This window comes from Canis aureus, chromosome 3 (assembly GCF_053574225.1).
Source record: "Canis aureus isolate CA01 chromosome 3, VMU_Caureus_v.1.0, whole genome shotgun sequence".
NCBI lineage: Eukaryota > Metazoa > Chordata > Mammalia > Carnivora > Canidae > Canis > Canis aureus.
In genome coordinates this window covers 58,466,493-58,493,024 of record NC_135613.1, presented here as the reverse complement: position 1 = coordinate 58,493,024, position 26,532 = coordinate 58,466,493, and the positions used below count along the sequence as shown (strand labels likewise).

At 59.3% G+C, this 26,532-nt stretch overlaps 1 protein-coding gene across 2 annotated transcripts; it reads left to right on the top strand.

The window, feature by feature from the left end:
• The first annotated feature begins 3,400 nt into the window (after positions 1–3,400).
• SLC13A5 (solute carrier family 13 member 5) lies at positions 3,401–25,759 on the top strand. 2 transcript variants are annotated; one of them, XM_077893156.1, is made up of 13 exons: positions 3,401–3,551; positions 3,994–4,099; positions 9,111–9,239; positions 9,420–9,556; positions 11,150–11,286; positions 11,851–12,019; positions 13,007–13,129; positions 14,042–14,257; positions 14,871–14,971; positions 15,973–16,091; positions 18,446–18,607; positions 20,878–21,015; positions 21,745–25,759. In XM_077893156.1, the coding sequence occupies exons 2-13, from the start codon at positions 3,998–4,000 to the stop codon at positions 21,874–21,876; spliced, it is 1,665 nt and encodes a 554-aa protein (XP_077749282.1). In that variant the 5' UTR covers positions 3,401–3,551; positions 3,994–3,997; the 3' UTR covers positions 21,877–25,759. The 2 variants fall into 2 exon arrangements, with proteins under 2 accessions (XP_077749282.1, XP_077749281.1); XM_077893155.1 differs by having other exon boundaries at positions 11,099–11,286.
• Positions 25,760–26,532: the final 773 nt, after the last annotated feature.

Here is a 26,532-nt window from a genome sequence, read left to right as displayed (position 1 = left end):
ACACCTTACGAGGCATCCATGTTGTTTAAAAGTCAGGACATAGAGTCCACACATCTCTTGCTCAGTTTCTTTTTTTTTTTTTAGTTTTTATTTATTTATTTATGATAGTCACACAGAGAGATAGAGAGAGGCAGAGACACAGGCAGAGGGAGAAGCAGGCTCCATGCACCGGGAGCCCGACGTGGGATCCGATCCCGGGTCTCCAGGATCACGCCCTGGGCCAAAGGCAGGCGCCAAACCGCTGCGCCACCCAGGGATCCCTCTTGCTCAGTTTCTAATTGACTGATAAGGGATTAAACAGTGTAAGTCGAGAGTGTCGGAAATAATCAATTTCTGGCCTATTTATATCTAAATAAATTAAATAAATGCCAATTCTGTGTATTTAACAGCTGCCCTTCTACAAAAATGTCAGCTCACAAAGTACATCAGGAACTAAATACAGGTTATTTTCATGGTCCAGCGCTGCGCTCGGTTCAGTAAGGTAAGTTGGTGCCGCCGGCAGACTCGCCGGCCGTGTACACACTGGGCCGCGATGCCAAGGGCCAGCGAGTCATTCAGGCCAGTCTTCGCCGTCCAGGTCGGAGTCCGAGAGGCGAGGCTGTTCAGGATCCTCGTCCGCCCCCGTGGAGAGTGAAGGGGCAGCTCCACTGCGGCATCAGCTTCCCCAGGAATCCAGCTCCGGCGGTGATGGGGGCTTTCCCTGGGAGCAGGAGGTGCCGACAGCGGAGGGCGGGGGGGAGGCGCCGGGAACCTGGTGGTGGCCCGGGGGGCACGCAGCGATGCCACCGAAGACAGAGCTGGGCTTGCACCAGAGCGGGGCCTTCCACTTAGGGGGGCTGGAGGGTTGCTCATGCCGAAGCTGTCGGGAGAGCATCTGTAGCAGATTCCGGCTGTTTGCTGGGGCCTCGGCTTGTGTGGCTGAGTCAAGGTGCCAGCGCCTCTTCCTGGAGGACACCCCAGCCAGCGGGCCCGACCCAGACTTCACTCTACCCCCACGGCCTGCACTCTATCCCCCAGCCTCGTCCGCCAGGGCCTCTCCAGCCCTACCTGAGTGGCCTCGTGGCTCAGTGTGTTTTATTTTAGTCATCCTAGCAGGTGTGCAAATAACGGCCACTTTGACAAAATTTGCTAATCAGTGACATCTGCCTCTTCCGCCCTGAGTAGAGTACAGCGGTATCTGCCAAGGAGGCAGATTTTTTTTTTTTAAATTAGTTTCTTTTTAAATTTAAATTCAGTTTGCCAACATATACTATAACACCCAGGGTTTATCTCATAAGGAGGCAGATTTAGTTGAAAAAAAATGAACTTGGCATCAGCGGTGTACCCACTATGAATATTTCTTTTTTTTTAATTTTTTATTCACGAGACACCCAGAAAGGCAGAAACACAGGCAGAGGGAGACGATTCCTAAGAGCATTTCAGGCTACGTACGGAGTGACACTAGTCTGCACGCATTTTCCAGAGCTCACTGTGATGACCCTGTGAAAACGTTGAGCTTGCTTCACATTCTTATTAACATTCTCACTCTTCCTCATAAAAAATTTAACAGGTGTACTTTCAGAAGCTGACTGCTTTGCAAACTGCTTTTGCTCAACAGATGGTTTTGTGAATCAACAACTTTGCTCAAGAGGTAGCGCAGAGGACCCAGTAGGGCACCCGTTTTGCTGTGGTTGTGCCTGGGTTTTGTGGGATTGAAAAACTGTTCCTATAGTTGTATAGTTTCTGGAGTCTGCCTTTATGAGAAATTGCATTGGTGGCCTTAGTGTACCTAACAGAATTCTCACCTCTAGTCTCATCAACATCCCCATTTCAGTTTATTAGAAATTCGCCCATAGGTTGGTGAATTTTCAAAAACTTAAATTGCATACGATACTAATTAACTATGGTCCATAATTCTGTAATGCAACTTTCATCCCCATGTGAATAATTTAATAGAATTTCAATCTTAAAACTGAGGTAGTAGAAGTCTACCTATTGGTATAAAAATTTTTTGATTAGGTGTGTTTCATCAATTTCATCTCAGTTCCAATTTGCAGTTGTTTTTTTCTGATCAGAATTATGACAAAATAGTCCAAGATGATTTTAATTATAATTAAGAACAATTCCAAAATAATTTTAATTTTGTGTATATCAGTAGCATATTTTATTTTAGTAACAACATGTTTTTAGGTAGGGAACTATTTATTGAAGAACTGAACATAAATTCAAGAAATATAATCTAAGGTTTGATTTTGTATTTTGAGGAACATGATTCAAAAGAAAAAAAAACAAGAAAAAAATACAGAACACATTCTGATGACTGATACTACAAGCAGCCACATCCCAATACAATGTTTGACACCTAATATAATTAATTTTTTGATAAGTTATCAATAAAAGATATAAATTGATACGCTTTTTTCATTACTTTATTTGTTACCATGCAATGTAAGAGGCCAAAAGTACATTACATTCTTTGTAAATGAAAATTTGATAAAAAATATAGAATGTTCTTTTGGTATATATGTTTGCATTCAAAAATCAAACCTTTAGGGGCACCTGGGTGGCTCAGCTGGTGAAGTGTCTGCCTTTGGCTCAGGTCACGATCACAGGGTCTGCATCGGGCTCCCTGCTCAGGGAGGAGTCTGCTTCTCCATCTCCCTCTGCCCCCCCTGCCCTGCTTGTGCTCTCTCTCTGTCTCTCAAACAAATAAATAAAATATTTAAAAATTGAAACTTTATGTTTAGTTTTGGGGAATAACTAAATAAAACTCATGAATAAACAATAAATTTCATTAGTTAGATATTATCATCAAACTGTTCTTATGTATTAACCATATTTTGGGAAGGAAACCTCTCTCCACTGCTAAAAACTACTAGGGTTTAGGCTCTGAGTGGACCAGGCACGGAGGGGGCTACGGCTAGATGAGTCAGGCAGACAGTAGGTAAGAACCACACCAATACATATACGGCTACTGTTGTGCTGAGGGGGGGGAGGGACACGGTGCAGTGGGGAGGAAGGGGCCAGGGGACCTCCTGGGGTCACAGGGAAAGTCATTCAGTTGTTTGGGTCCCCGCAGCACATTCAGGCTGGGAGAGCTGTGGCTCTAGCAGCAGGGCCACCTGGAGACAGGCCGGTCACCACTAAGGGGCAGGCTGGGGTTCACTTACGGCTGGGCAGACTCTCCAAGGGACAGACCCGGCTGAGAACAAGTGCCCAGTACCTGCATGCGACACACCCGGCGCAGCCTGGGGCAGGTCCCTTCCTCTCTGGACGCCCGTTTCCCTCTGCAGGGCGGCCACGGAGCCCAAAGGCGCTTGGGCGGCCCGAGGACCTTGGGCTTGCCCTCCCTCTGCGATGGCTGGAGAGCGCGCGGGGCGCGCGGGGCGGGGGAGGGCGCGCGGGGCGGGGGAGGGCGCGCGGGGCGCGCGGGGCGGTTGTTGGGGGGATGCTGGGCCCAGAGCAGCGCCGGGTGACCGACTGGGTGACCGGCAGGAGTAGGGCCTGCGGCGCGGAGGACGCGGGCGCCGTCATCGTCTCTGCCGGACACCCTCCGGGACACGGGAGCGGAGGTAGGGGCGGGAGACACGGCGGGAAGAGAGGGAGAGGCCGGGATTCGTTCTGAGGGACCCAGGGGCCGGCGGAGGGGTCCCGAATGGCCACCGCTGAGCCCAGAGGGCGGCAGGTGCGGACGCGGACGGGGGCGCACGCCAGTGGAGCCCCGCTGACCCGCAGCCCCCGGCGCGCCTCGGTCTAGGTGGAGACTCTGGGAGGTGCCAGGGCCCAGGGCGCGCCCCGAGCGCCTCCCGCAGGCGGATGCCCGGTGGCGGGTGGAGTTGGGGGCAGGCGCGCCCCCCTGACCCCGGGGGTGGCCCCGCCCCGTGGCCGCGGGGAGGCCTCGGCGCGGGGGGCGGAGTTGGCACGGTCCCCCAATCCGCGATGGCTGCGGCCCCGTCTTAAGCCCGCGGAGCTGCGGGCCCCCCTCACTCGCCTGTCCCGCTGGCCTCCCTCCAGCGCTATGGCCTCGGCGCTCAGCTATGTCTCCAAGTTCAAGTCCTTCGTGATCTTGTTCATCACCCCGCTACTGCTGCTGCCACTCGTCATTCTGATGCCCGCCAAGGTCAGTAGGAGCTCCGCGGACCCCGCGCGCCCTATGCCAGCAGCGGCCCCGGCCCCGGCGCGCAGAGGTGGAGCGCTGAGCTGGGCGCACACCGGGAGGTTGGCTGCCAGACGGGAGGTGCCGGCACAGACTTTGGAGGGGCGCGGAGACCCGGGGGTGCACCCCACTGGGGCACACAGATCCCAGGGCACAGGACCCGGAAGGTGGCATCGATCTTGGCCACGCAGCTGTTCGCAGGCTCAGCCCCATCTCAGAATCTCCCGGAAGTGAAGCATCGCATCCCTGACCATCACCCCCAATGTCGCCTGGTGCCCATGGGGAGCCTGGGCACCTGGCTTTCCCTCTGTCTCTCCCTTTAGCAAATGGAGACTTGGCAGCCATGGGTAGCTTCCCAGGCCAGCCGGGGTCCCAAACGGAAAGATCTCCCCCTGAGTGGATCTGGAGTGCTGTCTTTCCACCCCCACCCTGCCCCCCTCGGGTCTGGTTCCCTATCCAGGATCTGCTTCTTCCCTGCTCCAAAGCCTTGGAGGCCACAGCCCAGCCCAGAGCCTCTCCGGCTGAAAGGAGGTCGGAGTTGGCTGCTGGGCCGAGGTCGGCAGCGGCTGGGTAGGAGGCGGACGAGTTCCCAGGCTCACGCCTTGGGTGGCACGACCCAGGGCTGCAGGGGAAGCCGCATCCGTCGCCTGCGCCCAGCGCTCCCAGGAGGGAGGGAGGCCCGGGATGAATGGCCTTGGCCGCCGGGCGGGGGTGGGCCAGGAGCCCTGGCCGGGGCTGGCTGCGCTGGGCTTCCTGGCTGTGCTGGCTGGTGGAAGCTCCGTTGGCAGAGGCCCGAGCCCTTTGAAGCCTTTTGTGGCTGCTGGCTGCTCCGGCCTCCTTCCCTCTTTCAGCGCCTTCTCTCTGCGCCCGGACAGGAAACCTCCGCTGCCACCCCCACCTCCCACCCCCGGCCAGGTTTGGGGAACAGAGGAGCTCTTCAGGGGATGCTCTGTGGGTAGTCCTGAGGCGGGGTGGTGGGGGGGTGGAGGGTGTCGAGGGCCCACCTGCATGAGGACTGCACTCCCACCACTCACACGTCCCCGTGGATTTAGCCACGACCTTGTCCTTTCTCCACCTTGGTGTGCTCATCTGTACAATGGGTTTGGTTCTGACACTTTTGACTCTGGGTGCCATAAGTCCTAGGGTGGGGGAAGGAGGACCCTTGGGCGGGCTGAGCATGACCCTGGTGGGGCCGAGGACAGCACCTGCCCCCTTGCCCCGTACCGGGGCTGCCCCTTATTTCCATAGACACAGAGGGAGTGAGGTTCCCTGGAGTAATAGTGTCGGCTCCGGCTCCACGGACCTTCTGGCTCACAGAGACCATGACCTAGAGCCCATTCCCGCCCCGACACATGCACACCCATGCACACATGCATGCAGGAGGATCCGTGCTGGGACCCTCAACTCAGGCTGTGTCTGCCGCTCCGCCGCATGCCCTGGGAGTGAAGGTCAGACCAGGCAGGCCTGGCAGGTCAGGCCACCCTCTGGGAGGATCAGTGATTGGGCGCTGGAGCCCCGTGGTCTTATGTTGGGGTCGCCCCTCCCGAGCTCCCTGCCCCCACAGCTGTGCCGCTGTGTAAGGGAACCCGGGGCTACCAGCAGCGTGGGGGGAACCCGGGGTACCCGCGGCATGAGGCAGAGCCTCTGGGAAGCCAGTAGGTACCTGGCAGTGTGGGCGACGGGCTGAGTGGGGCGCAGCAGCTCCTGCGTGGCCATCCTCCACAGCTATGGGGGCCTCCTCCCTGGCTTTCCTCCCATTCCACCTGGTCCCCTCCTGGATTCAGTCCTTTCTCTGGGTCCTTTCTTCAAAAGATGGCTCTTTAACAGACCAAGATGGCTCATGGTATCGTTGGTTTTATTAAAACTACTTGATAGTTCTTATTTCCCTGAAGCAGGAAGGAGAAACGAGAAAGCCCTCAAATACCGTGCTCGGACCCCCACACGGCTGCGCTCCGCTGCCTGCATTTTCCCATTACGCGCTGTGTCCTGGACACCCTTGCCTGTGAATAATTAGATAAATAGAGAGCCATGGGTTGTATTCGGTTGTGCCTTTAACATATAGTTGTTGAGTCATCGCGGGTGCTGGGGGTTGAGTGCTGGGTGCTGCCCTGTCCACCCACTGCCCGCCTGTCTCTGCATTAAGCGCCCTTCCAGACATACTCCTAGCTGGTTACGTTTGGTGCCTCCAGGGACCATGGTGCCAAGCACTTCCAGTGCCCAGGATGTTAACTCTTGAGGGAGCAGGGCAAGGGAGGACTGGGGCTGCGCGTGGGGCGAGTATTTTGTGGGTGACGTTGTTGGGAATAGCAACAGCACGATGATGATAAAGAGGATTTGTGGACAGTGTTGCTGGGTTTTTTAAAAAAATTATTTATTGGAGACAGAGAGAGAGAGAGAGGAAGGGGCAGATGGAGAAGGAGACGCAGATGCCCTGCGGAGCAGGGAGCCTGACGTGGACTCGACCCCAGGATCCTGGGATCATGACCCAAGCTGAAGGCAGACGTTTAACCCACTGAGCCACCCAGGTGCCCCTGTTGTTAAATTCTCTGTAAGCCCCCCCCCCTTATTGGCTGTCCCTGGAGGGGATCATTTCTACTTCCCTCCGCCCCCAGCACCAAGGTCCAGGGGCACCTGGGATGCTGAAGATGCAATGGCAGGCAGTGGACATGGGTCAGGTCTGTCTGGTGCCAAAGCCGGGGCTGGTAGCTGCACTGCTGTCCTGCCCAGAGGCCATGGGTCCCACGGGTATGGACACTTGCAGGCCCTGAGCCCCGTGACCTTGGAAAGCCTGGGGGTACTCTGTACGGTTGCAACCAGAGAGGGTTCTCCAGGCGTCCAGTAGGGCAGAGGCCCCATAGGCTGCGCCCTACCCAGTTCCCGCCTGCCCCCCCGCCCCCATGCAGAACCATTGGGGCCAAAATGTCAGGTTTGGACAGTAGGGAGCCGCCCCGGGGTGCCCCTGGGAGGCCCAAGGGAGGTTTCTGCTTTATGACTGATAACAAGTACCGACGAAGAACTTCCAGGGCTTTGTGCAGTGTTCCGTGCACACAGTAGGTGCCCTTCTGAGTGATGGGAGAGTGAGGGGTGCAGGTGCATTGGCTTTCAGGCAAACATCTTGGTACTGCTGGCCCATCCCCCTCATGCACACGTGAGCAGTGTCTGCTGAGCGTCCGGCCCGTGCCAGGACTCCCAGGTTGCTCACTGTTTGGGTGTGTGCTGGGGTAGGGTCAGATGGGGGCAACCCAAGGCGGGAGCTGCCAGGGGCACAGGTGGGTGGAGGGGCGCAGGGCTGGGCTTTGGGGAGCTGGGCGTCCAGTGAAGAGAAGAGCCCAGGCTCTGCCACAGCTGGTGGGGTGCGGGGGCTCGGGGTGCCTGTTGGCAGGGAGGGGACAGCACAGGCCTGCAGGACCCGCTCCTCCCAGAGGTTTCCCGAAGCCATACTGAGGCCTCTTGGCTTTGTCCTCAAGGCGGCAGACACAGGGAAATGCCCCCAACAGATTTGTAGGTGGGAAGACGGAGCCCCGTGGTGCTGGACGGGGAGATCAGACTGGGAGGGTCCGGGTGGAAGGTGGACGGGGAGGCCAGATTGGGAAGGTCCAGGTGGGAGGGTGGAAGGGAGGTCAGGTTGGGAGGGTCCAGGTAGAGGGTGGACGGGGTGGAGATGCACAGGGATGGTGCTGGGGAGTGAGAGGAAGGAGCTGCCGGTATTGGTGGCAGATTTGTGGCGGGGCTGGGAGCCAGGAGAGGCCGGACAGGCAGGTGCTAGTGCTGCCTTTGAAAACGCTGGGGACGCACAGAACAGCCCAGGGAGGTGGCCAACATTACCCACACCTCCAGAGGTTCCCAACTCAGGACGAAGACCTTGCATCAGGAACCCAAAGCCCGCCAAGCTAGGAAGCGTCCAGGCATGGGCTTGCACAGGAACCAGGTCGGCCTCCTGGCAAAGCCAAGGTCCCGGGGCTCCTGGTGAAAGGGTGCAGGAGGTGGTTCACCGAGATTAAACACAGGGAACGAAGGTCCAGGCCTGAGTGAATGGAGATGTAAATGAGAACACTGAGTGCCATCTTCCCGGTCCGCCCGTCCTCCCTGTCCCCTCTGTCCCCTCCATCATCGTCATCATCATCGTTGCCGTAAAACCGCTGCTGATGCTCGGGAGCAGCACTTTCTGAATGAGCAGGTTTGCGGCTGCACGTCTGGGAGTGGGATTCCAGGCCGTGTCTGAGCGGCTCAGAGTAGTGAGTGGAGCAGGTGGGTTGACCCAGGGCAGACACAGCACATCCCCCCAGGAGGCCGCGGCAGTGGGGAACCTGTCTATGGAATCAGTGGAGCACATGCTGCTCTAAGAGTGACCCACGTGGGACTAAGAACGGCACAAGTCCTCCTGGATGCCACGGGGGCTGTGTCCCTGTCAACTCACCGCATGTTAACGTATCTAGGCAGAAAATGCACGCAGCATGCATGCCCTGGGGCGCCTCCCAGACACTCAGGTCATCCTGCAGTGATGCGTCTGCACGAAGGCTATTTGACAGTCAAGCGTCTCCTGTGACTGCTGGAGTCCTGACCCAGGTGGAGGTCAACAAATGGAAGGGCGGGGTGGGTGCTCTTTGCCTGGAGAGCGTGCCGCTGCCCAGCACCATGAGGCCAGCGCACCGCGCAGAGAGCCCGGGGAAAGATCCACACTCAGGATGCCCAGGTGGCTCCTGCTGCATGCAAACCGCTTTGGCGCCACCGGAGGGCGGAAGAACCGCCAAGGGGAGCCTTCAACGTGGGGGCTTCTGTGTTCAAGTCCTCCCGGTCCCCGTGCACACTCTCCTCTCCTCAGGGCTGCACTGGAAGTCGAGGGTCCCTAGTGGGCAGGTCCTGGGCCGCAATGCTGTGCTGACAGGGGCGGGGAGGCGACGGCGCTCCCTCCAACGCTGCGGCCCCTGTGGTGGACACGCCGCCAGCACGCGAGGTCTCAGGGCTGGCTCCTCAGTTTGTCAGGTGCGCCTACGTCATCATCCTCATGGCCATTTACTGGTGCACAGAAGTCATCCCTCTGGCAGTCACCTCCCTCCTGCCCGCCGTGCTCTTCCCGCTCCTGAAGATCCTGGACTCCAAGCAGGTGAGCATCCCCCGCCCCAGCCCCTCTCAGAGCCACCTAGGCCCCAGGGGGGAGACACAGACCACCTGCCTGACCGTCCGTCTCTGCGCTGAGGGGCCCCCATGGGCGACATGTGGTCTTCTCACCTATCCTGTGGTGGGGTGGCCGAGGTGGGCCTGACAGGCCCCATGCTGTCCCCAGGTATGTGTCCAGTACATGAAGGACACCAACATGCTGTTCCTGGGTGGCCTCATCATGGCCGCGGCCGTGGAGCATTGGAATCTGCACAAGAGGATAGCGCTGCGCACGCTCCTCTGGGTGGGAGCCAAGCCTGCACAGTGAGCGCTGTCCTATGTCTCTGTCTCTGTCTCTCTCTCCGTGGGGCCCCAGGGACACAGGCAAGGGCGGGAGACCCCTGGGTGAGCAGTGGTGGGTTCTCTCTGAACGCTGGGGAGGTGGGGCAGTGAAGACTGCCCCCACCGGCTCCTTCAGAAGATAGGTTCCCCAGGAAACAGGGTGGACGGAGGCTGGATCAAGCCCTGCCTGACACCCCTGGGGGTTTTGTGGGGACAGCACAGGGAGTGGCCCAACAAGCCAGCTCAGGGGACACAGGGAGGTCACCCCTCCAAAGCTGCATACCTACGCCCCCACACCCCCATCCCGCTCAAAGGAGCCGCGGCCTCGTCTTCCCCCACGTGGCTCAGCCCGGCCCTGACGTGAGCAAACGCCCTGGTGTGCTGAGCACCCGCGTGCCTGGGTGCTGAGCAAGATGGGGCCGGATGACGTGCTGACGGCTCACAGGCCTGAACCTCTCCCCCCACTGGGTTCTCGGGCTGCTCCTCTCTGGGGGGTACAGCGAGCTCGCTCAGCGATGGGCCCTGCGCACCTGGACCCCCGTGGACCCCAGATGAAGGGCTCGTGAGTCCTCCTGTGTCGGGGCCCAGATGCTTCACAGGGTCGAGGGCAGAGCCACTGTGCGTCCTGGGACCTCAAGGCCTCAGCAACGTCCTGCCGGGGTCCTGGGAGGGTCTCCGTCCTCTCTGCCACCAGGTCGGCCTCCTTCTGGGGTGTGAGTCCAGGGAGGTCACACACACTCCTCCACTCCCTGTGCCCCAGCTCCTCCTGGGACCCTGCCTGTGGCCGTCCATGGCACTGCCCATCTGGGGCCGGGGGTCTTTACCTGTGCCTTGCGGAGCCCAAATGCGTGTGTCACTCAGTCCTGCGGACCCTGGCTGAGTCCTGGTCTCTGTTCTGACAGGTCCCTGCAGGCCACCCACCCAGGCAGCAGGCTGGCCCCCAGTTCAGCCCTGGGCTCCCCTGCCCCGGGCTGACCAGTGACCCTGAGTGGGTCCCACAAGCACCTTGTGCTCCTGGCCCTGAGCCATGGAGAAGAGTCAGACCCTGCCCCTACCGGGGACACAGCTCCTCTGGATCCAGCCGGGGACAAGTGTCCATCCCAGGGAGGATGGACGGTGGAGGGTGGACGGTGGAGGGTAGACAGTTCAGGGGATGCTCCGCCCTAGCTACCAGGGGCTGGGAGGGAGGCCGTTGGACAGGGAGTAGGTCGGGCGGGTGACAGAGGTGGGCCCTGGGGCCGACTGCCCAGCCCTGGACGGCACTGGGGCCAGCTGTCCCCACCGGGCCGGCACCTTTGGGTTGCTATGTGGTCCTGCCTGGTGGGAGCCCCTGATGGCCATGACTGTGTGGCATCAGGAACATTTGGAGGGGAGAGGCACAGGGGCAGCCCTGCATGGCTTCCCTCCATGCCGTCCGGGCAGAACGGGCCCCGGTGCCTGGCATCCCCGCAGGGCCACAGAGTCCACCCCCACTGTTGCTCCCTGCGGGACTCTCTGGCCTCCCTGCCCACCCCTCCTCTGCAGGCTGATGCTGGGCTTCATGGGCGTCACGGCCTTTCTCTCCATGTGGATCAGCAACACGGCCACCACGGCCATGATGGTGCCCATCGTGGAGGCCATTCTGCAGCAGATGCAGGCCACCAGCCCAGCCACAGAGGCCGGCCTGGGGGCCCTGGAGCTGTCGGACAAGAACAAGGCTGGAGAGCTGCCAGGTGAGCCCAGGGGCCGGGCGACCACGAGCCCCCCTCCTCTCTGCAGCCCGAAGCTCTGTGCCTGGAGCCTCCTGAAAACAGGCGTTCAGATAAATGCTCAGAAAGCGCTGTTTCTGTAAGTTGTAGGAACATGACTGTTGCAGAGAAGTTAGATCCTGCAGTAGAGCTTGCGGCGAGGTCCCACGCTCGAGTCCCAGGGTCCTGCCAGCCACAGAAATCGGTGCCTGAGCACCAGATTCCCCACTTGGACCTGCTGGGTGTGCCTCCCGCCGTCCACGCCGCTCCCATTTGGGGGGCCAGCGGCTCTCCGCTTCCGCGGGTGGTGGGGTGGTGTCCCCACCTTGGCTCCCCGACGAGGCCCTGAGCTCAGGGACGGCAGAGAGCAGTCCCTGGGCCGGGTTCCTGCCACAGAGCTGCCGTGGACAGACAGACGGGGACCGTGCAGCCCAGGGGAGCAGTGGTGGGCTGGCCCGTCCCCCAGCAGGGCAGGGCAGGGCAGGGCAGGGTCGGGAGCTGCGGCTGGCGGCCCGCCCCAGCTCAGCCCATGACGTGCCGCCCCCACAGGGAGCCAAGTGACCTTTGAAGGCCCCTCTGAGGTGCAGCAGGCCGACTGCGACAGGAGGCGCATATGCAAGGCCATGACTCTGTGCGTGTGCTACGCGGCCAGCATCGGGGGCACTGCCACGCTGACTGGGACGGGACCCAACATGGTGCTTCTGGGCCAGATGCACGAGTGAGTGGTGGGTGAGCCTTCTGGGGATGGGAGGGGCCCCCGGGGGAAGGGGGCCTGCAGCAAAGCAGCTGTCCAGGACCCCGCAGGGGTGGGAGCTGCTGTGCACGGACCTGGACACTTCTGCCATGGGGCACGTCCAGCCCTTCTTCCCTGGCTCTCGCTCAGACTGGGACCCTATACCCATCACAGAGCTCAGGTCGTGGGAAAGCCTGTGGGGCTGGACGCTGGTCCCGGGTCACTGCTTGCAGAAAACAAACGTCCCTACAGCTGGCTCACTGCCCTTGGTAACGGTAGTGCCCCGTGGTGGCCGCTTACTCTCGGTGGACCCTGGCCGGAGCCTCGGGGTGGTCTGCACCCTCCTGCCGGGACCACACAGAGTCACAGGCCTTGGGCGGCGGCTGGGATCATGGGGAGCCACCCCGCCATGGGGCAGCCCTTGCAGAGTCCCTGGTTGAAGGTGGAGGAGCCGGGGCACAGCGGGTGGGGCAGCTGGGGGTGGGCAGGAGCCCAGTCCGCAGACACTTGAGGCCCAACATGCTGGCGGTTTTGATCTTGAGAGGACTCTCCATAATGATAGCCTGCGGTTTTCCCTGACGCTGGCTGGGGCGGTGTGGGGACGGATGTGCCCACATCCACACCCAGGGCTGGGCTGGGCTGTAGCACGAGAGCTGCTCGACCAGCACCAGTGGGGGTCCCCGTCCACCCTGGGGACCTCCACAGGGTCTCTTTCCTGTGACCCCCCAGGTCCCTGGGGTGCGGGCTCTGAAGTGTCTAGGCACCCAGCTCCCGTGTGTAGGAAGGCGTGTTCCTCTGGAGGGAGGGGCCTTGACTTTTGCAAGGCCCTTGGTGGGGTCTGGACCCCTAGGCAGGGTGATTGGCCGCCCCCCAGGCTCGTGGTGTGTGTGTGGGGAGGTCTCTGGGCCGGGCTGCCACTGGGCATCCCCTAGGGGCCGGGCCGGGGAGTCGGACCAGCATCTCCCTCTCTAGGCTATTTCCTGCCAGCAAGGACGTGGTGAACTTTGCCTCATGGTTCAGCTTTGCCTTCCCCAACATGGTGGCAATGCTGCTGCTGGCGTGGCTATGGCTTCAGTGTGTCTACATGAGGTCCAGGTGAGCACTGCCACTGCGCCGCTACCACCCGTCACCCCCGCAGGAGAGCCTCTAGCCCGCCCACTGCTGCCCTTCCCACAGGGGAGTAGGTGTGGGCCAGTGGGTCAGAGCAGCTCAGAGGAAGCCCTGTGCACACATCTCTGCAGGACAGACTTCCACATGGCTGCTGTGCCCGTTGGTCCCCTCAGATCTCCAGCCTCCTGACCTCATATGAACCTAATTACTCTCAAAGGTCCCACTCCTCATGCCAGCACTTGGGGGGGTTAGGGCATCAGCGGGTGGATGTGGGGGACACAGTCCTATCTTGGGGGGCCCAAGGTGCAGCCAGGGGTCAGGGGCACCAGGTGTGGCCTCTGCTCAGGTGGGCGGCTTCCCTGAAGCCCTGAGGCCCCTGAGCTCCCTGCAGAGCGAGCAGGGGGCGCTGGGCTGGCCCCAAGGTCACAGGGGTCTCACTGTCAGGACCCCCAGCCGTGGCCGCCCAGCCCATGGCTGCTCAGCCCATGGCCATGTTCAGGGCTGCTGTTCACTGACGCTGCCCATCAGGTGCTCCAGCTCAGGGGCCCAGCCAACCCAATGTGGAGCATGGGGGGGGTGGGGGTAGCCTGGAACAGTGGGGGTGGCCAGGTGTCCTCCGACCCAGATCCTGCCTGCTATGTCCGGGGCCCCAGTAGGTGCTGCCCCTAGGTCTTGTGGATGCCCTCACCGGGGCCAGGGAGGTCATCCTCACTTGGGTCCCTTGTCTGGGCGGTCGTGGAAGCAACGTCAGGGTGGAAAGTACCCTCCTGAGTTCATGGGTGGCCTTGGAGGCCATGTCCGGCCATGGGATCCAGGACCAATGGGACGTCGCTGCTGGCTCACACCTGGCTTTGCTGACCAGCCTGCCCCATTGGCCTCTCACTTGGCCCCCCCTAGTTTTAGGAAGTTCTGGGGCTGCGGGCTGCAGAGCAGGAACCACGAGAAGGTAGCCTATGAGGTGCTGCGGGAGGAGTACCGGAAGCTGGGGTCCTTCTCCTTCGCCGAGGCCAACGTCCTGCTCTGCTTCCTCCTGATGGTCGGCCTGTGGTTCTCCCGGGACCCTGGCTTCATGCCCGGCTGGGTGTCCCTGGCCTGGGAGGACGGCAAGACCAAGTAAGTCGGGGGTGCATCTGTGCTGCCTGAGTCCTGCAGCTCTTTGTCATCTCCCTGTCCCCACAATAAGCCCGTGGACATGTCCCTGCTGGGCAGGCAGGGTGGCTGGGTGGGGATCGGGAGTCAGGAGCTAAGCTGGGAGCCCTGGCTTCCAAACCTCCGTGCTGCCGTCCATCCCCTCCGAAGGCAGACGCCGGGACCCACAGCCTGTGCAGAGACCCGCGGAGAGGCCGCTTCTCGGCAGGTCGGCCACTCTGTGGTCAGAGGGAACGAGGCCCCTCGCCAGGCAGGCGATGCAGGGGTGGGAGGTACCACCCGTTATACCTGTTGCCTTTGATGCACTGCGGGGGTTAGGACCCTGGGGAAGCAGGACCCTGGACAGTCTGATGAGAAGAGGTCAGGACATGCCTATGGAGCCACACAGACCTACGGGGAGGCTGGCGGGTCAGGGTCACCCCGCTGGGGGCAGAGCTGGGCCAGTGAGTGGCTGTCCTGGTGTTGGCTCTCGAGATCCCAGTCCTTGCGCTCTGCCCCACCTGCGGACACAGAGCAGGTGTGTAGACTGGTGGCCCCCAAGCCCAGCTGGGCACGTCCTGCGTGCTGTCCCCTGTAGGTACGCAACTGACGCCACCGTGGCTGCCTTTGTGGCCACCCTACTGTTCATCATGCCTTCCCAGAGGCCCCAGTTCAACTTCCGCAGCCAGACGGAGGAGGGTAAGGTTGGGGGCTGGCCCGGCGCATGTCAGGATGGGACCCCAAGGGAGAGAGCCCCCAGCCTGGGTGGAGAAGCCTGGCTAGGCTGTCAGGTCGGGGCAGGGGTGTCCCTCAGTCCTGGCCTGGGGACTATCTAGAGCCAACCCTCCTCTCCTGTGCTCTGCACACATTGGGAAACTTACCAGTCCTACAACAAGCACAGCAATGCCATCAGTATTTGGTGTCTCTCTTCCCGTTTTTATTTTTTTTAAAAGACTTTATTTATTTATTCATGAGAGACACACAGAGAGAGGCAGAGACACAGGCAGAGGGAGAAGCAGGCTCCATGCAGGGAGCCCGATGTGGGACTCAATCCCGGGACTCCAGCATCACACCCTGGGCCGAAGGCAGGCACTAAACTACTGAGCCACCCAGGGAGCCCCTGTCTTCCTGTCTTTGCAAGGATGCATGTGCGTGTGTGTGTGCATGTGCATGCGTGTGTGACTGACACCCACAGAGCTCAGATTCCTTGTGGGTTTTTGTGTTTTTAGGCTGTGTACCTGTCAAAGACACAGCCTCCAACTCTTATTTTCTCATAAGAGCCTCTTGTCGCATTGACTGGCTGTGCTGTTCTCTTATGGAACATTCTGGCTCTTTTGGATTTTTCATGTTTATAAACGCGTGTTTTCATGAGCACGCTTCTCTGAGAGTGTTTCTTTAGGGTGAGTTTCCAGGAGCAGGGCTGTTGTGTGAGTGTATATGTCTCGACGACTCTCAGATGTGATGTGTTGCCAGATTGCTTCTCAAAGAGATGCTGCTGATGTCTCTGCTACTGGGAGCATGTGTGGGTTGTACCACGTCTTCACCGCAGTGGGGGCAGTGATTGCTTTGAGTTTTGGCTGATTTATGGACGTGAGAGGGGCGCCTGTCGTCCTCACGGCTTTCGTTCCCCCTGATTAGATCTCTCTTGCGTCCTGGTACTGCCCTGGGTTGTGCATGTGCATTCTATGGTTTCTTCTCAGAACGTAAAGCTCCGTTTTATCCTCCTGCACTGCTGACCTGGAAGGTGACCCAGGAGAAGGTGCCCTGGGGCATTGTGCTGCTGCTGGGAGGCGGCTTCGCACTGGCCAAAGGATGTGAGGTAAGACCCCCTCCCCACCGCCTGCTGCAGGCTGCCGGGCCCCTTTTACAGTAGAGGGCATCACAGAGCTGCTTCGTGCCACGCCCCCCTGCCCCCCCCCCGCTCCCCCCGCCCCCCCCCCCCCCCCCCCCGCCCCGGGCCTGTGTGTTGTGGCTCTGTGTCTGTCTGCTCCAGATAGCTGCCGGTGTCCTGAGGGCAGGGACTCTTGTCACCAAGGAGGAGATGGACGGGTGGATGGACCTGGAATGTAGAAAGTGCTCCTTGAGTGGTTGCAGCAAAGAGTGAATAAGAGACCAAGAGGCTAAGTTAGCCCAGAGATGCAGAGGACGCTGTGAGGTCTCCTCTTGGGTTTGGCGGCAATGATCCCTGCTTTGATTTGTTCTGGGAGGTCTCTTTCTCTACTAGATCTTGTTCTTCTATTTGCTGGACTCTTTGTTGATACAGTTGACATTTAACATTTTTTTCTCTATCTAAAAATATATTTCTAGAGAAAAATATTTCTCTAGGTATATGGCAGCGCAGGAGGAGAGGAACAGCTTTGGGGAGAAAACACCCAAAAATGTAACCTTCTTACTCCTGCCCCCCCTTCCTCAATAGCAAAGAAATGAGGCAGAGAGAGGGATGAGCCCACTGGTGCTACGATCCTCCATCCATCCATCTGTCCATCCATCTGTCCATCTACCCATCCTTTCATCCATCCATCCATCCATCTGTCCATCTATCCATCCATCCATCCATCCATCCATCCATCCATCCATCCATCCATTGATCCATCCATTGATCCATCCTTCCATCCATCCACCCATTGATCCATCCATCTGTCCATCCATCCATCCATCCATTGATCCATCCATCCATTGATCCATCCATCTGTCCATCCATCCTTCCATCCACCATCCATCCATCCATTGATCCATCTGTCCATCTACCCATCCTTTCATCCGTCCATCCATCTATCCATCCATCCACCATCCATCCATCCTTCCATCCATCTGTCCATCTACCCATCCTTTCATCCATCCATCCATCCATCCATCCATCCATCGATTCATCCATCTGTCCATCTACCCATCCTTTCATCCATCCATCCATCCATCCATCCATCCATCCATCCATTGATCCATCCATCTGTCCATTGATCCATCCATCCATCCATCCATCCATCCATCCATCCATCCGTCTACCCATCCATCTGACTTTCCATCATCCATCATCCATCCACCCATCATTCTGTCTGTTGATCCATCCATCCATCCATCCATCCATCCATCCATCTGTCCATCCATTCATCATTCCATCCTTTTGGTCCCTCATTCCATCCACCCATCCATCTATCCATCCATTTTTTCATCCCTTCATCCCTCCATCCAGGAGTAGAATGTCATAGACAGACTTGGTCTATCTTGTTTCTGCTGTTCCTTCTGCATCTAGAATGGAGCCTGATGTATCACAGGGACATGAATATCTTTTGGATGAACAAATCCATCCATCTGGCCACCTCTCCATTCAGTCATTCATCCATCATCTCTCATTCTTTCATTCATGAAATGTTCCTATGTTAGATCAGGCCTGGGAGTTACAGAAGAGGTTGAGAATGTTCCTGCACTTGAGGCCTTTGCAGACTGGAGAGGGGGTCATATCTGGAAGAGTGTCAGCAAGAAGTGACTTCCTTGTGATGGAATAATCGTGCAGTGTCAGGCTCAGGAGCAGAAGATGAAGCTGGTGTGGCTCGAAGAAGCCACTTCACTGAGAGTCAAGATGGGGGCATGGACTTTATTCCAGGGGCAACCACTGGAGGGTTGAGGCCAGATCTGCACTTGGGGAAACACCCTGATGTGTGGAGTAGAGATCCGGGTGGCAGGGGAGGGCTGAGAGAGTCCTGGGGTGCTCTGTACCTTCATCTAACTGAGTCTTAGCATGAGGCTCCGCGAGCCACGCTCTCCTTCCTCAGACTCCCTCTTCCTCTGAATCCTCCATTTCTGGCTCAGATCCCTCTCCTGAGCATCAAGAGCTTCAGGGGGCTGAGAGGAGATGGCGGCAAGGCTCTTGGGGTGCCTCGGTGGCTGAGTGGGCATACAGGCACACAGGGTGACACCCAGGTCCCAGGTTGGAAGGCAAATGGATGGGGAGCCCCAGGAAGCAGGTTCTGGGCCAAAATTCTGTCACTAGACCATCCAGGCTGGAAACAGATCAAGGAGACAGCAGGGTAAGGATGGAGCTTGAGTCTGGGATGTGGCAGAGAGAGGGTCATGGGTACAGGAGGGGCTGAGTTCCCTGGAGAAGGACCAGGGCCGTCTCCCGCCCCGGAGATGCAGGCCCGCCACCCTTGGTGACTGCCCTCCTGTGCTTCCCAGGCCTCGGGGCTATCAGAATGGATGGGGAAGCAGATGGAGCCCTTGCACTCTGTGCCCCCCGCAGCCATCACCCTGATCCTGTCCCTGCTCGTCGCTGCGTTCACCGAGTGCACAAGCAACGTGGCCACCACCACCTTGTTCCTGCCCATCTTTGCCTCCATGGTAAGTGACCTGCCGGTGAGATAATCCCTAGCCATCAGGTCACAGGAAGCGGTCAACCTGTGACCCTATCCCATGGTCCCCTGGAGGGACCATGAGTTGGGGGCCAGAGCCTGACCACTCTTCTGAGGTCCTTCTTTGTACCCCGCTTGCTCCCCAAGGTCCAGGCAAGAACCGGGCACTTAGCATTCACTTTTAAAGGTGGCTGATTATTTCTCGAGCCAAGCAGACGGGATTCGCAGTGAGGAGGGGTGGGCCAGCACCGTGGGGGTGATAGAGGGCCTGGAGTGCATGGGGTGCAAGGCACGATGGCCGGAGCCCACCCGGAGGTGTACTGGGGAGCCAGGTCTCCAGGGTGGTGAGAGGCGGAGATGTCCAGGGGATGGAGCCGCCCAGGGCTCCGGGTGGTGGTGGTGGAGTGGTTGGCACTGGGGGCCAGGCTGGCATGTATCTGAGGTGGAACAGAGCCGAAAGCGGCTTTAGCAGAGGAGCAGCTGTGACCTTTCCTTGCACTTGCTTCCATCACTCGCTGTGGGGTGTTCCGACCTCGGTGGGGGGGTGCAGCCAGAGCTCTGGGCGGGGGGTCAGAGGACCTGAGTGTGAGCTGTGGGGTCCTCGAACATGTCGCCTCGGTTCTCACTTGTCCTCAGGGTCCAGTGAGGGACAAGGGGCCGTGGAAATCCCCATGAGCGACAGCACGGGCCTGGGAGGGAGCCCGACGCACAGTGGTCTTGGCTCAGGGTTCAAGTTGCCAGATTTCTGTGCAGCTGCCCCACGTTCATGCATGTGGACGTAAAACCTTCTGTTCTCGGTGAAGGTAAAAGCATTGGCTCCCTCCGTCCTAAGCAGCCCCCGCCCACCCCACCCCCCAGAGCCACACAGATGGGGCTTCACCTGAGGCTGTGGCCAGGCCCTTTGAAAGCAGACTTTTCTAGAAGTAGACCTCACAGTTACTGCCCCGGCCCCCCTGGAGCCCCTGCCCCAGCGTCCGCCTGCGGGAGGGGACGGGAGCCAGCTGCCTGGCTGGGTCACAGAGGTACACAGGGCATGCTCACTGGGCACACCCCGGACCAGGGCAAATGGGGTGGGCAGGAAGCAGACGGAGACCCTGCCCGGGCCTCTCCACTGCTGCCAGACGGCGTGCATTTGGGAGCAGCCTTTCCAGAGGGTGGTCATAACCTGGAGCCGCTCATGCTCGCCCACCCGGACTCAGCAGTTTCATGTCTGGGGATGTACCTCAGGAAGCTGGTCGGCGGTGCTCACAGGCATATATTATAGGATTGGTGGTTGTGGACTTGCATTCACAGCTGCGGGTGTGGGCGGGAGGGGACACAGTCATACGCTGCAGTAGTATCAAGGGTTGGGGGCAACACAGGTTTTTTAAAAAATATTTTATTTATTTATTCACGAGAGACACAGAGAGAGGCAGAGACACAGGCAGAGGGAAAGGCAGGCTCCCTGTGGGGAGCCCGATGCAGGACTCGATCCCAGGACCCCAGGGTCATGCCCTAAACCAAAGGCAGATGCTTAACCACTGAGCCCCCCAGGTGTCCACATGTTCTTTATCAACAGTGTCATTCTGTGGTCCTGCTCTGCACCTGAGTGTCATTCTCCTTGAAGTGTCTGTTGTGCTAGCACATAGGACACCGCTGTTTGTACACGCGTGTCTCACCTGACCGCCTGCCTCCGTAGTGGTTGCTACACTGAGGAATCTGTCCCCGGGGGTCTTGCTGCTGTAATGTCACACGGGCATCTGTCCTCACATGTGCAAATCCGCACGGCGGGCTGTTGATTCCGACAGAGACGGGAGCGCATTGCGAATCACATCGTTCGCTCACTGAATGAATGCGTCGTGCATGTCTGGTCCGCACCTGGCGCTGCTGGGTGTGGCTGGAGGGTAGAAAGGTTAGGCACCGCATTCCCCAGGGCGTGGATGCACCCATACAGGCAGGGGTAAGTGGGCTCTGGAGGCCTGTGGCAGGGCGGGCAGGCGTGAACACATGGTGGCTGTGGGAACAGGTCCGGTGTGGTCCCAGCACAGCGTGGTCTGTGGCACATGGCTAGCAGCTGAGTGAACAGGGCATTCGGAAGTGCCTCCCCAGGGAGGTGGCTCTGAGGTTCAGCCCTGGGAGGCTGGCATGGTTATTGTTCAGACCCAGAGCGGAGAGTCCAGGGGCCTGTGGGGCAAAGGCATGGGGCCGGGATGCACGCAGGGCACAGGGGAGTGTCTGCCTGTGGTGCCTGTGACCTCGCAGCCCTGTGTGTCTCCCCAGTCACGGTCCATCGGCCTCAACCCGCTGTACGTTATGCTGCCCTGCACTCTGAGCGCATCCTTTGCCTTCATGCTGCCCGTGGCCACCCCACCCAACGCCATTGTCTTCACCTACGGACACCTCAAGGTTTCTGACATGGTAAATGCAGCCCCTCCGCCTGCGCTGGGGCTGGATGGCCGTTTACTACAGACGTGGGATGTTGGGTCCCGTGCTCTCGATGGGCATCTATGCACAGCTTCACTTCTCTGTTGATGCTGTCTCAAGATCTGCAGATGGTGGCGTCTCCCAGAGCTGAGAGGCGGGCTCTGGAGGCTGTCACCTTGGGGAGCCCTTGATGAGCCCCCAGGAAGGCATGAGGGCAGGGGGCCCCTGGGGGCTGGGATGGGTGTTGCAAACTAACGAGGACCCATGAGACGGGTCCAGGGCAGGTAATGGCGGAGACGCAGGAGCAGGGATAGGGACAGGGGCCCTGCTGGGAGCAAGGGATGTCTTAGAACAGATGCAGACAGAGGAAGACCCACCCCCTCCTGCTGTGGCTCCATCACCTGTCACCACCAGTCACCACCTGTCACCGGAGGGGGAGGGGGAGGGAGGAGGGGGGCATGTTTGGGGATCCCAGGGGCTCTGGGGGTTGTCTCACCCCACCTCCTGTGGGCTGTTAGCGGTGCTCATGGGGGCTCAGGGGACCCACCTGTGCTGCCCATTTCCCAGGGGCGCTGGTGGCACCTGCTCTGCCTGGGGGTAGGGTGAACACGAAGCCAGCCAGGCCCAGGACGGGCTCCCTTCCCTGAGGGCAGCGGCTCCCCATCCCATTCCGACAGCCCGGCTGCCCAGGGGGTCCTGACGCTGACCCTGGTTCTTCCCCAGATGAAGACAGGACTCATCATGAACGTAATCGGAGTCTTCTGTGCCTTTCTGGCCATCAACACCTGGGGACGGGTCATATTTGACCTGGACCGTTTCCCTGCCTGGGCCAACGTGACGAATATCGAGACCTAGGGAAGAGCCCTGTGACCGCCGAGTATAGCGCCCCCGCCCTCCAAGGAGCCCCACACCTTCCCGCACACCTTGCAGCAGAGTCTTGGGGTCCACTCCCCAGAGTGGCCCAGTGATGCCCACACCCCCACGGAGACTGAACCCAATGGGCCGCCTCCTCCTGCAGGCCCATGCCCAGCATGGGGAGTGGGGGATGGGCGGCGGCCGGGCGGAAGAGCAGGGAGCCCCTTGGGATGCTGGGGGGATGTCTGCTTTTCCCCAGGGTTGGGAGGGGGGCTCCTGCCAGCCCCAAGCTGGGCTCTGCTGTCCACCCACCGAGGCCCACAGTCGTCGGTGGAGTGGGGGTTGGATCCCAGCTCAGGAAGCAAGAGAACAGCGGCCACCCAGAGCCTGTGCCTCCCCCAGCTCTCTGTGGCCCCATCCCATCTCTCTCATTACTTGACAGGGGACACCCCCCCCAAGGGGCAGGCTGTCTGGTCCCAGGCAGCTTCCCACTGCTGGGGTCCGAGCCTCCTGGAGCCGCAGGGAGCACAGTGCTACCCTCGAAGGCTGACACTGGGGCTGCTGACTTCTGGATGCTGCGGCCCACAGCTCCACGCCGGCTGACATGCTCTGTTGTGAGGGACGACATGTACCCCTCCACTGTCGGGGCCATCGGGTGGTGGGTCCCCCTGCCTGGGGCCCTCCAGCGCCCTTACTTCCCCCAAGTGGCTGGGCTGGGGTCACATTCCTTGTGTGGGCAGTGATGGCTGCTCTGGGGCCCCCCAGCGGCAGGTGCAGAGTGGACACAGCTGTGCATGGCAGAGCCAGAGCGGGGCCGCCAGAGCTGGTCGTGCTGGGGCTCGGGCTCCCCTCATTGCCAGGCTTTGGCAGCCATGCCTGGCCGTAACATGGCTTCGCCGAGAACGAGCCGCGCTCGGCGGCCCCCGGGCAGTGTGGCTGCGGGGACGCCCGCCCCTGCCTACCAATGCCTTACCTGTCCTCCTGGGGCTGCTCTGAAGGCCACGCAGGAGCAGGAACACATCAGGTTCATTGGTGGCACTTGTCAGGGCCGGAGGACATCGGGGCTCAAGGAAAGGCCCCCCGAGGACTAGGGTGGGATGGTTCCCCTGGCCCATGGGACACGCTGGGCCTGGCTCTCTGCCGTGCAGCAGGCAGTGGCAGGTGCCTGAGCGAACACGTGCTCAGGGCCCACCTCCTATCCATGCTGCTCCCCCTGGTCCTCACAGCAGCCCCATGATGTGGGCTCATGCTCTGAGGACACAGAGGCCCCAACAGGCTGAGCTGTTACAGGATCGTTGTTGCCCTCACACCCATGGGTTTTGGTCGCGGCCATCTGGGAGTGAAAACGTGGGGAGGGGAGGGGAGTGGGCAGCAGGGCAGGCATCCTGGGTGATGACACGAGGCCCCTGGGGATGGAGGGAACCTGAGCACGTGTCCCCCTCGGCATTCAGGGTTTTAGAAGCTCCTTTGAGGAGCTGTCTGGGGCCGTCCAAGAGTGGGCCCCGTGGATCAGCCACTGAGTGTGCTCGTTGGGCCCCTGATCACACTCCTATGTCCCCAGCGGGGGCCTCTCCGTGTGCAGATGGCCTCTGGGCCAACCTCTGGACACTGACCCCTCCATTCCTAACACTGACCCTCACATCACAGCTCGTTGTTTAGCTTCAGGGACGTCTTGGCAAAGTTGCTCCCGCAGAGGCCATGAGATGGGATGCTGCTGTGGTGTCGTCTGCACCGTCCAGTTCCCTGTGTCCTCGGGGGGACCCTGGCCCTGGTGACCCGTGTGTCCTTTTAACACCTAACCAAGTCATGTGTCCAGACTTGTACATTAAGTGAGTGGCTGTGACAACTCCAAGTAGACTTTCCACCCTCGCACCCGCTGCTCCTTGTGTACCCACCAAGGGCCTTGTGCACAGGCTGGTGAGGGGCCATGATCCCACCTACCCCAAGGCCTGTGTGCTCAGGGAGGAGCCCCTGCAGATGTGGGCTCGGGGACTGTGGGCATCTGGCCCTCCCCTCGGAGGAGCCGGCCCGCTCCCGCTGTGGTTGTCTGTCAGTGCCCGAGGACCCGTGCTGCCTGCCTCTCTGGGGCGGGGACGCCAGCTAACCCCGAGTGGCCCACAGCGGGTGTGCAGGGAACAGGACTGAACCATCACTGTGGTCGTGAGTGAGGTCATCATGGCCACCATCCAGGGTGCTGGCAGAGGGTGGGGGGGTCCGGAGAGCAGACTGCCAGCCCAAGGACTCGGACCACAGGCTCTTTCCAAACAGCTTCTCCTAAAGCCACTGCTGCTCTGACCGTTATGGCAGATGGGGGCGGTGTGTGGCTGCAGGTGATGGCGGTGCGAGCGTCTGGGTGTTCACGGTCAGCGGGACAGGGAGTCTGAGGTCCGCAGGGTCCTGAGGGCACTGAGCTCGAGCTGTGTGCACATGCAGATCTACACCAGAGGCAGCCGGAAGGGTTCCCTCCTTTCAGGACAGCAAACGCCTTCTCTGGAGGCCAACTGTCTGCCCTGTGTGTGTATCTGGCCAGTACTTTGTCCTTAGCCACTGGCTGGCTGGTGGTGCGCAAGAGGTGATCCCAGCACTATTGCCACGGGCCCATCAGGATGCATCTCCTGGGCTCGGCGAGTTGGCCTGTCTGTTGAAACCAGGAAACATTCTACCCCCAAACCTAGAGAAATGTGGGGGTGCTGCTGGGTGGGCAATGTGCAAGGCACGGGCTCCTGGCGGGGCCTCAGCTTCTATCAGGAAGGGTCCCCAGGCTGGCCTGGTGTGGAGTCAGTTCCCTGGCCTCTATCTGGGCTCAGTTGTTTGCCGGAAGCCCTCCCACACCTTCTCCCCCGTTGATGTTGTGCCTCTAATGTCTTGGAAGGAGGTTGTGCCCAAGACCCCGTTCTCTCCTCTGAGCACCTGGCTCAGGTGGCTGAGGTCAGCTAGGGTCGTGATCCTGTGACCAGGACTACTCTCCAAGCTGCGCTGCCAGTGATAGAGGAACCCCACCAGGGTCACAAGTGATGCCAGAAATCCTCATCCTCGGCCCTGGAACTGGGTGTCTCGCTGACGCTCTGAGCCCAGACCCTCCTTAGGGGAGGATCCAGGTTCTTGCTTCCCTGGCCAGCCTGCCCAGATGGCCACGTCCACCCCGGAGACACAGGCTGCCCCCGGCTGCCTGCCACCCGCCAGCGCTGATGGCCCAGGGCAGACGAACATCGGGACTCAGCTTCTGAGACATGGCGAGTTTTTATATTTAAAAAGTGAACACTGTTAACCCAGCATGAGAAATTCCATGGGCACAAAGCCACTTCAAGAGGCCCCCAGCGGTTCCAGAATGGGATTTGCTGGCAGCATCTTTCTTGTCCTTCCAGAAACAGCCCGTCTGCACGAGCTTCTCCTGTAGACATGCATCCTCTCCATCACACAGGGGCTGCGTCCTGCACGAAGCACCCATCCATGTTTCCGCCCCTCCCCTTAATTTATTTGGAGAATGTTCCATTTCAGGACATGTGAATTTTGACTCTTTTCTCATCCAATAGCCTGTTTTATTTTTAAATTGAGGTAACGTGAAAATCCAGCCAACTGCGCGGGTTGTGAGCACACTGTTCCATGCATCGCTCACAACTGTGTGCAGCTTGTGAGCGACACCCACCCCCGCCTGTCCCCCATCCCCATCTCCTCCTCCCTCCCTGTGCTCCCCCCCCCTCTGGCCACCACTGTTCCCCTAAACCTCTGCATCTGCTGAACAAAATGCTTGTGATGTTTGTTCCTTCGCAATTGTTGCTAAGCGGCTCCTAGGGCACGGCCGCGGTCTGGCCGCTCCCCCTGGGTGGCCTTGAGGGGTGTTCCGGTCTGGGGCTGGCCTGAATAAAGCTGTGTTCTCTCTGCAGGAATGTGTTCGTGAGCTCGTGCTTGCGTTTCTCCGGGTGAGGGCACCCCCAGGGTTAGAGGCCCCAGGTAGTTTGAAAGCTACATCGTATTCCAGGGAGAGCGCAACCCGGCAAAGACACAAGCCCTGGGGACGGGCAGCCGGTCAGTGCTGGCCACGCCAGGCTTCTGCTAACACTGCAGTGACTGAGTCGATGAGTCTCCCTGAACCCGTGTGAGGAGAGTGCTTTCCAGAATGGCAGGCTGGATGGTGGGGTGTGTGCATTTAAACCTGGGGCAGGAGCACCTGGGGAGTCAGCAGCATCTGCCTTCGTCTTAGGGCGTGACCCTGGGGTCCCGGGGTCAACTCCTGCATTGGGCTCCCCACAGGGAGCCTGCTTCTTCCTCTGCCTGTGTCTCTGCCTCTCTCTCTGTGTCCCATGAATAAATAAAATCTTAAAAAATAATAATAATTAAAAAATAAGCCTGGGTCAGATACTGACCCTCCGCTACCCAAGGGAGTGGTGCCACCATTTATTATCAAAAACTGCACACAATGCCTTATTCTTGCACATCTTAGCAACATTGTGTACCATCAAACTTCTCAATCTTAACTTGAAAAATACTAAGTAGTTGAAAAATATTATCTCATGATTTTCATTCCATTTATTTAAATTACGTGGAACAAGAAGCATCAAAAAAATTTTTTTCAGATATTTATAATTTGTTTGTGTCTCTTTTTGGTGAACTCCGTTTTCTCCATTTTTCCTCCCCCAGAGGTCTTTTCTTACTCAT

Excerpts from the sequence above, each read along its gene's own strand:
- SLC13A5 (XM_077893155.1), top strand. The coding sequence starts at position 3,998 with ATGGCCTCGGCGCTCAGCTATGTCTCCAAGTTCAAGTCCTTCGTGATC. Across the intron at positions 9,557-11,098 it reads GTGGGAGCCAAGCCTGCACA|GCTGATGCTGGGCTTCATGG; the intron begins GTGAGCGCTGTC and ends CCTCCTCTGCAG. Across the intron at positions 16,092-18,445 it reads CACTGGCCAAAGGATGTGAG|GCCTCGGGGCTATCAGAATG; the intron begins GTAAGACCCCCT and ends TGTGCTTCCCAG.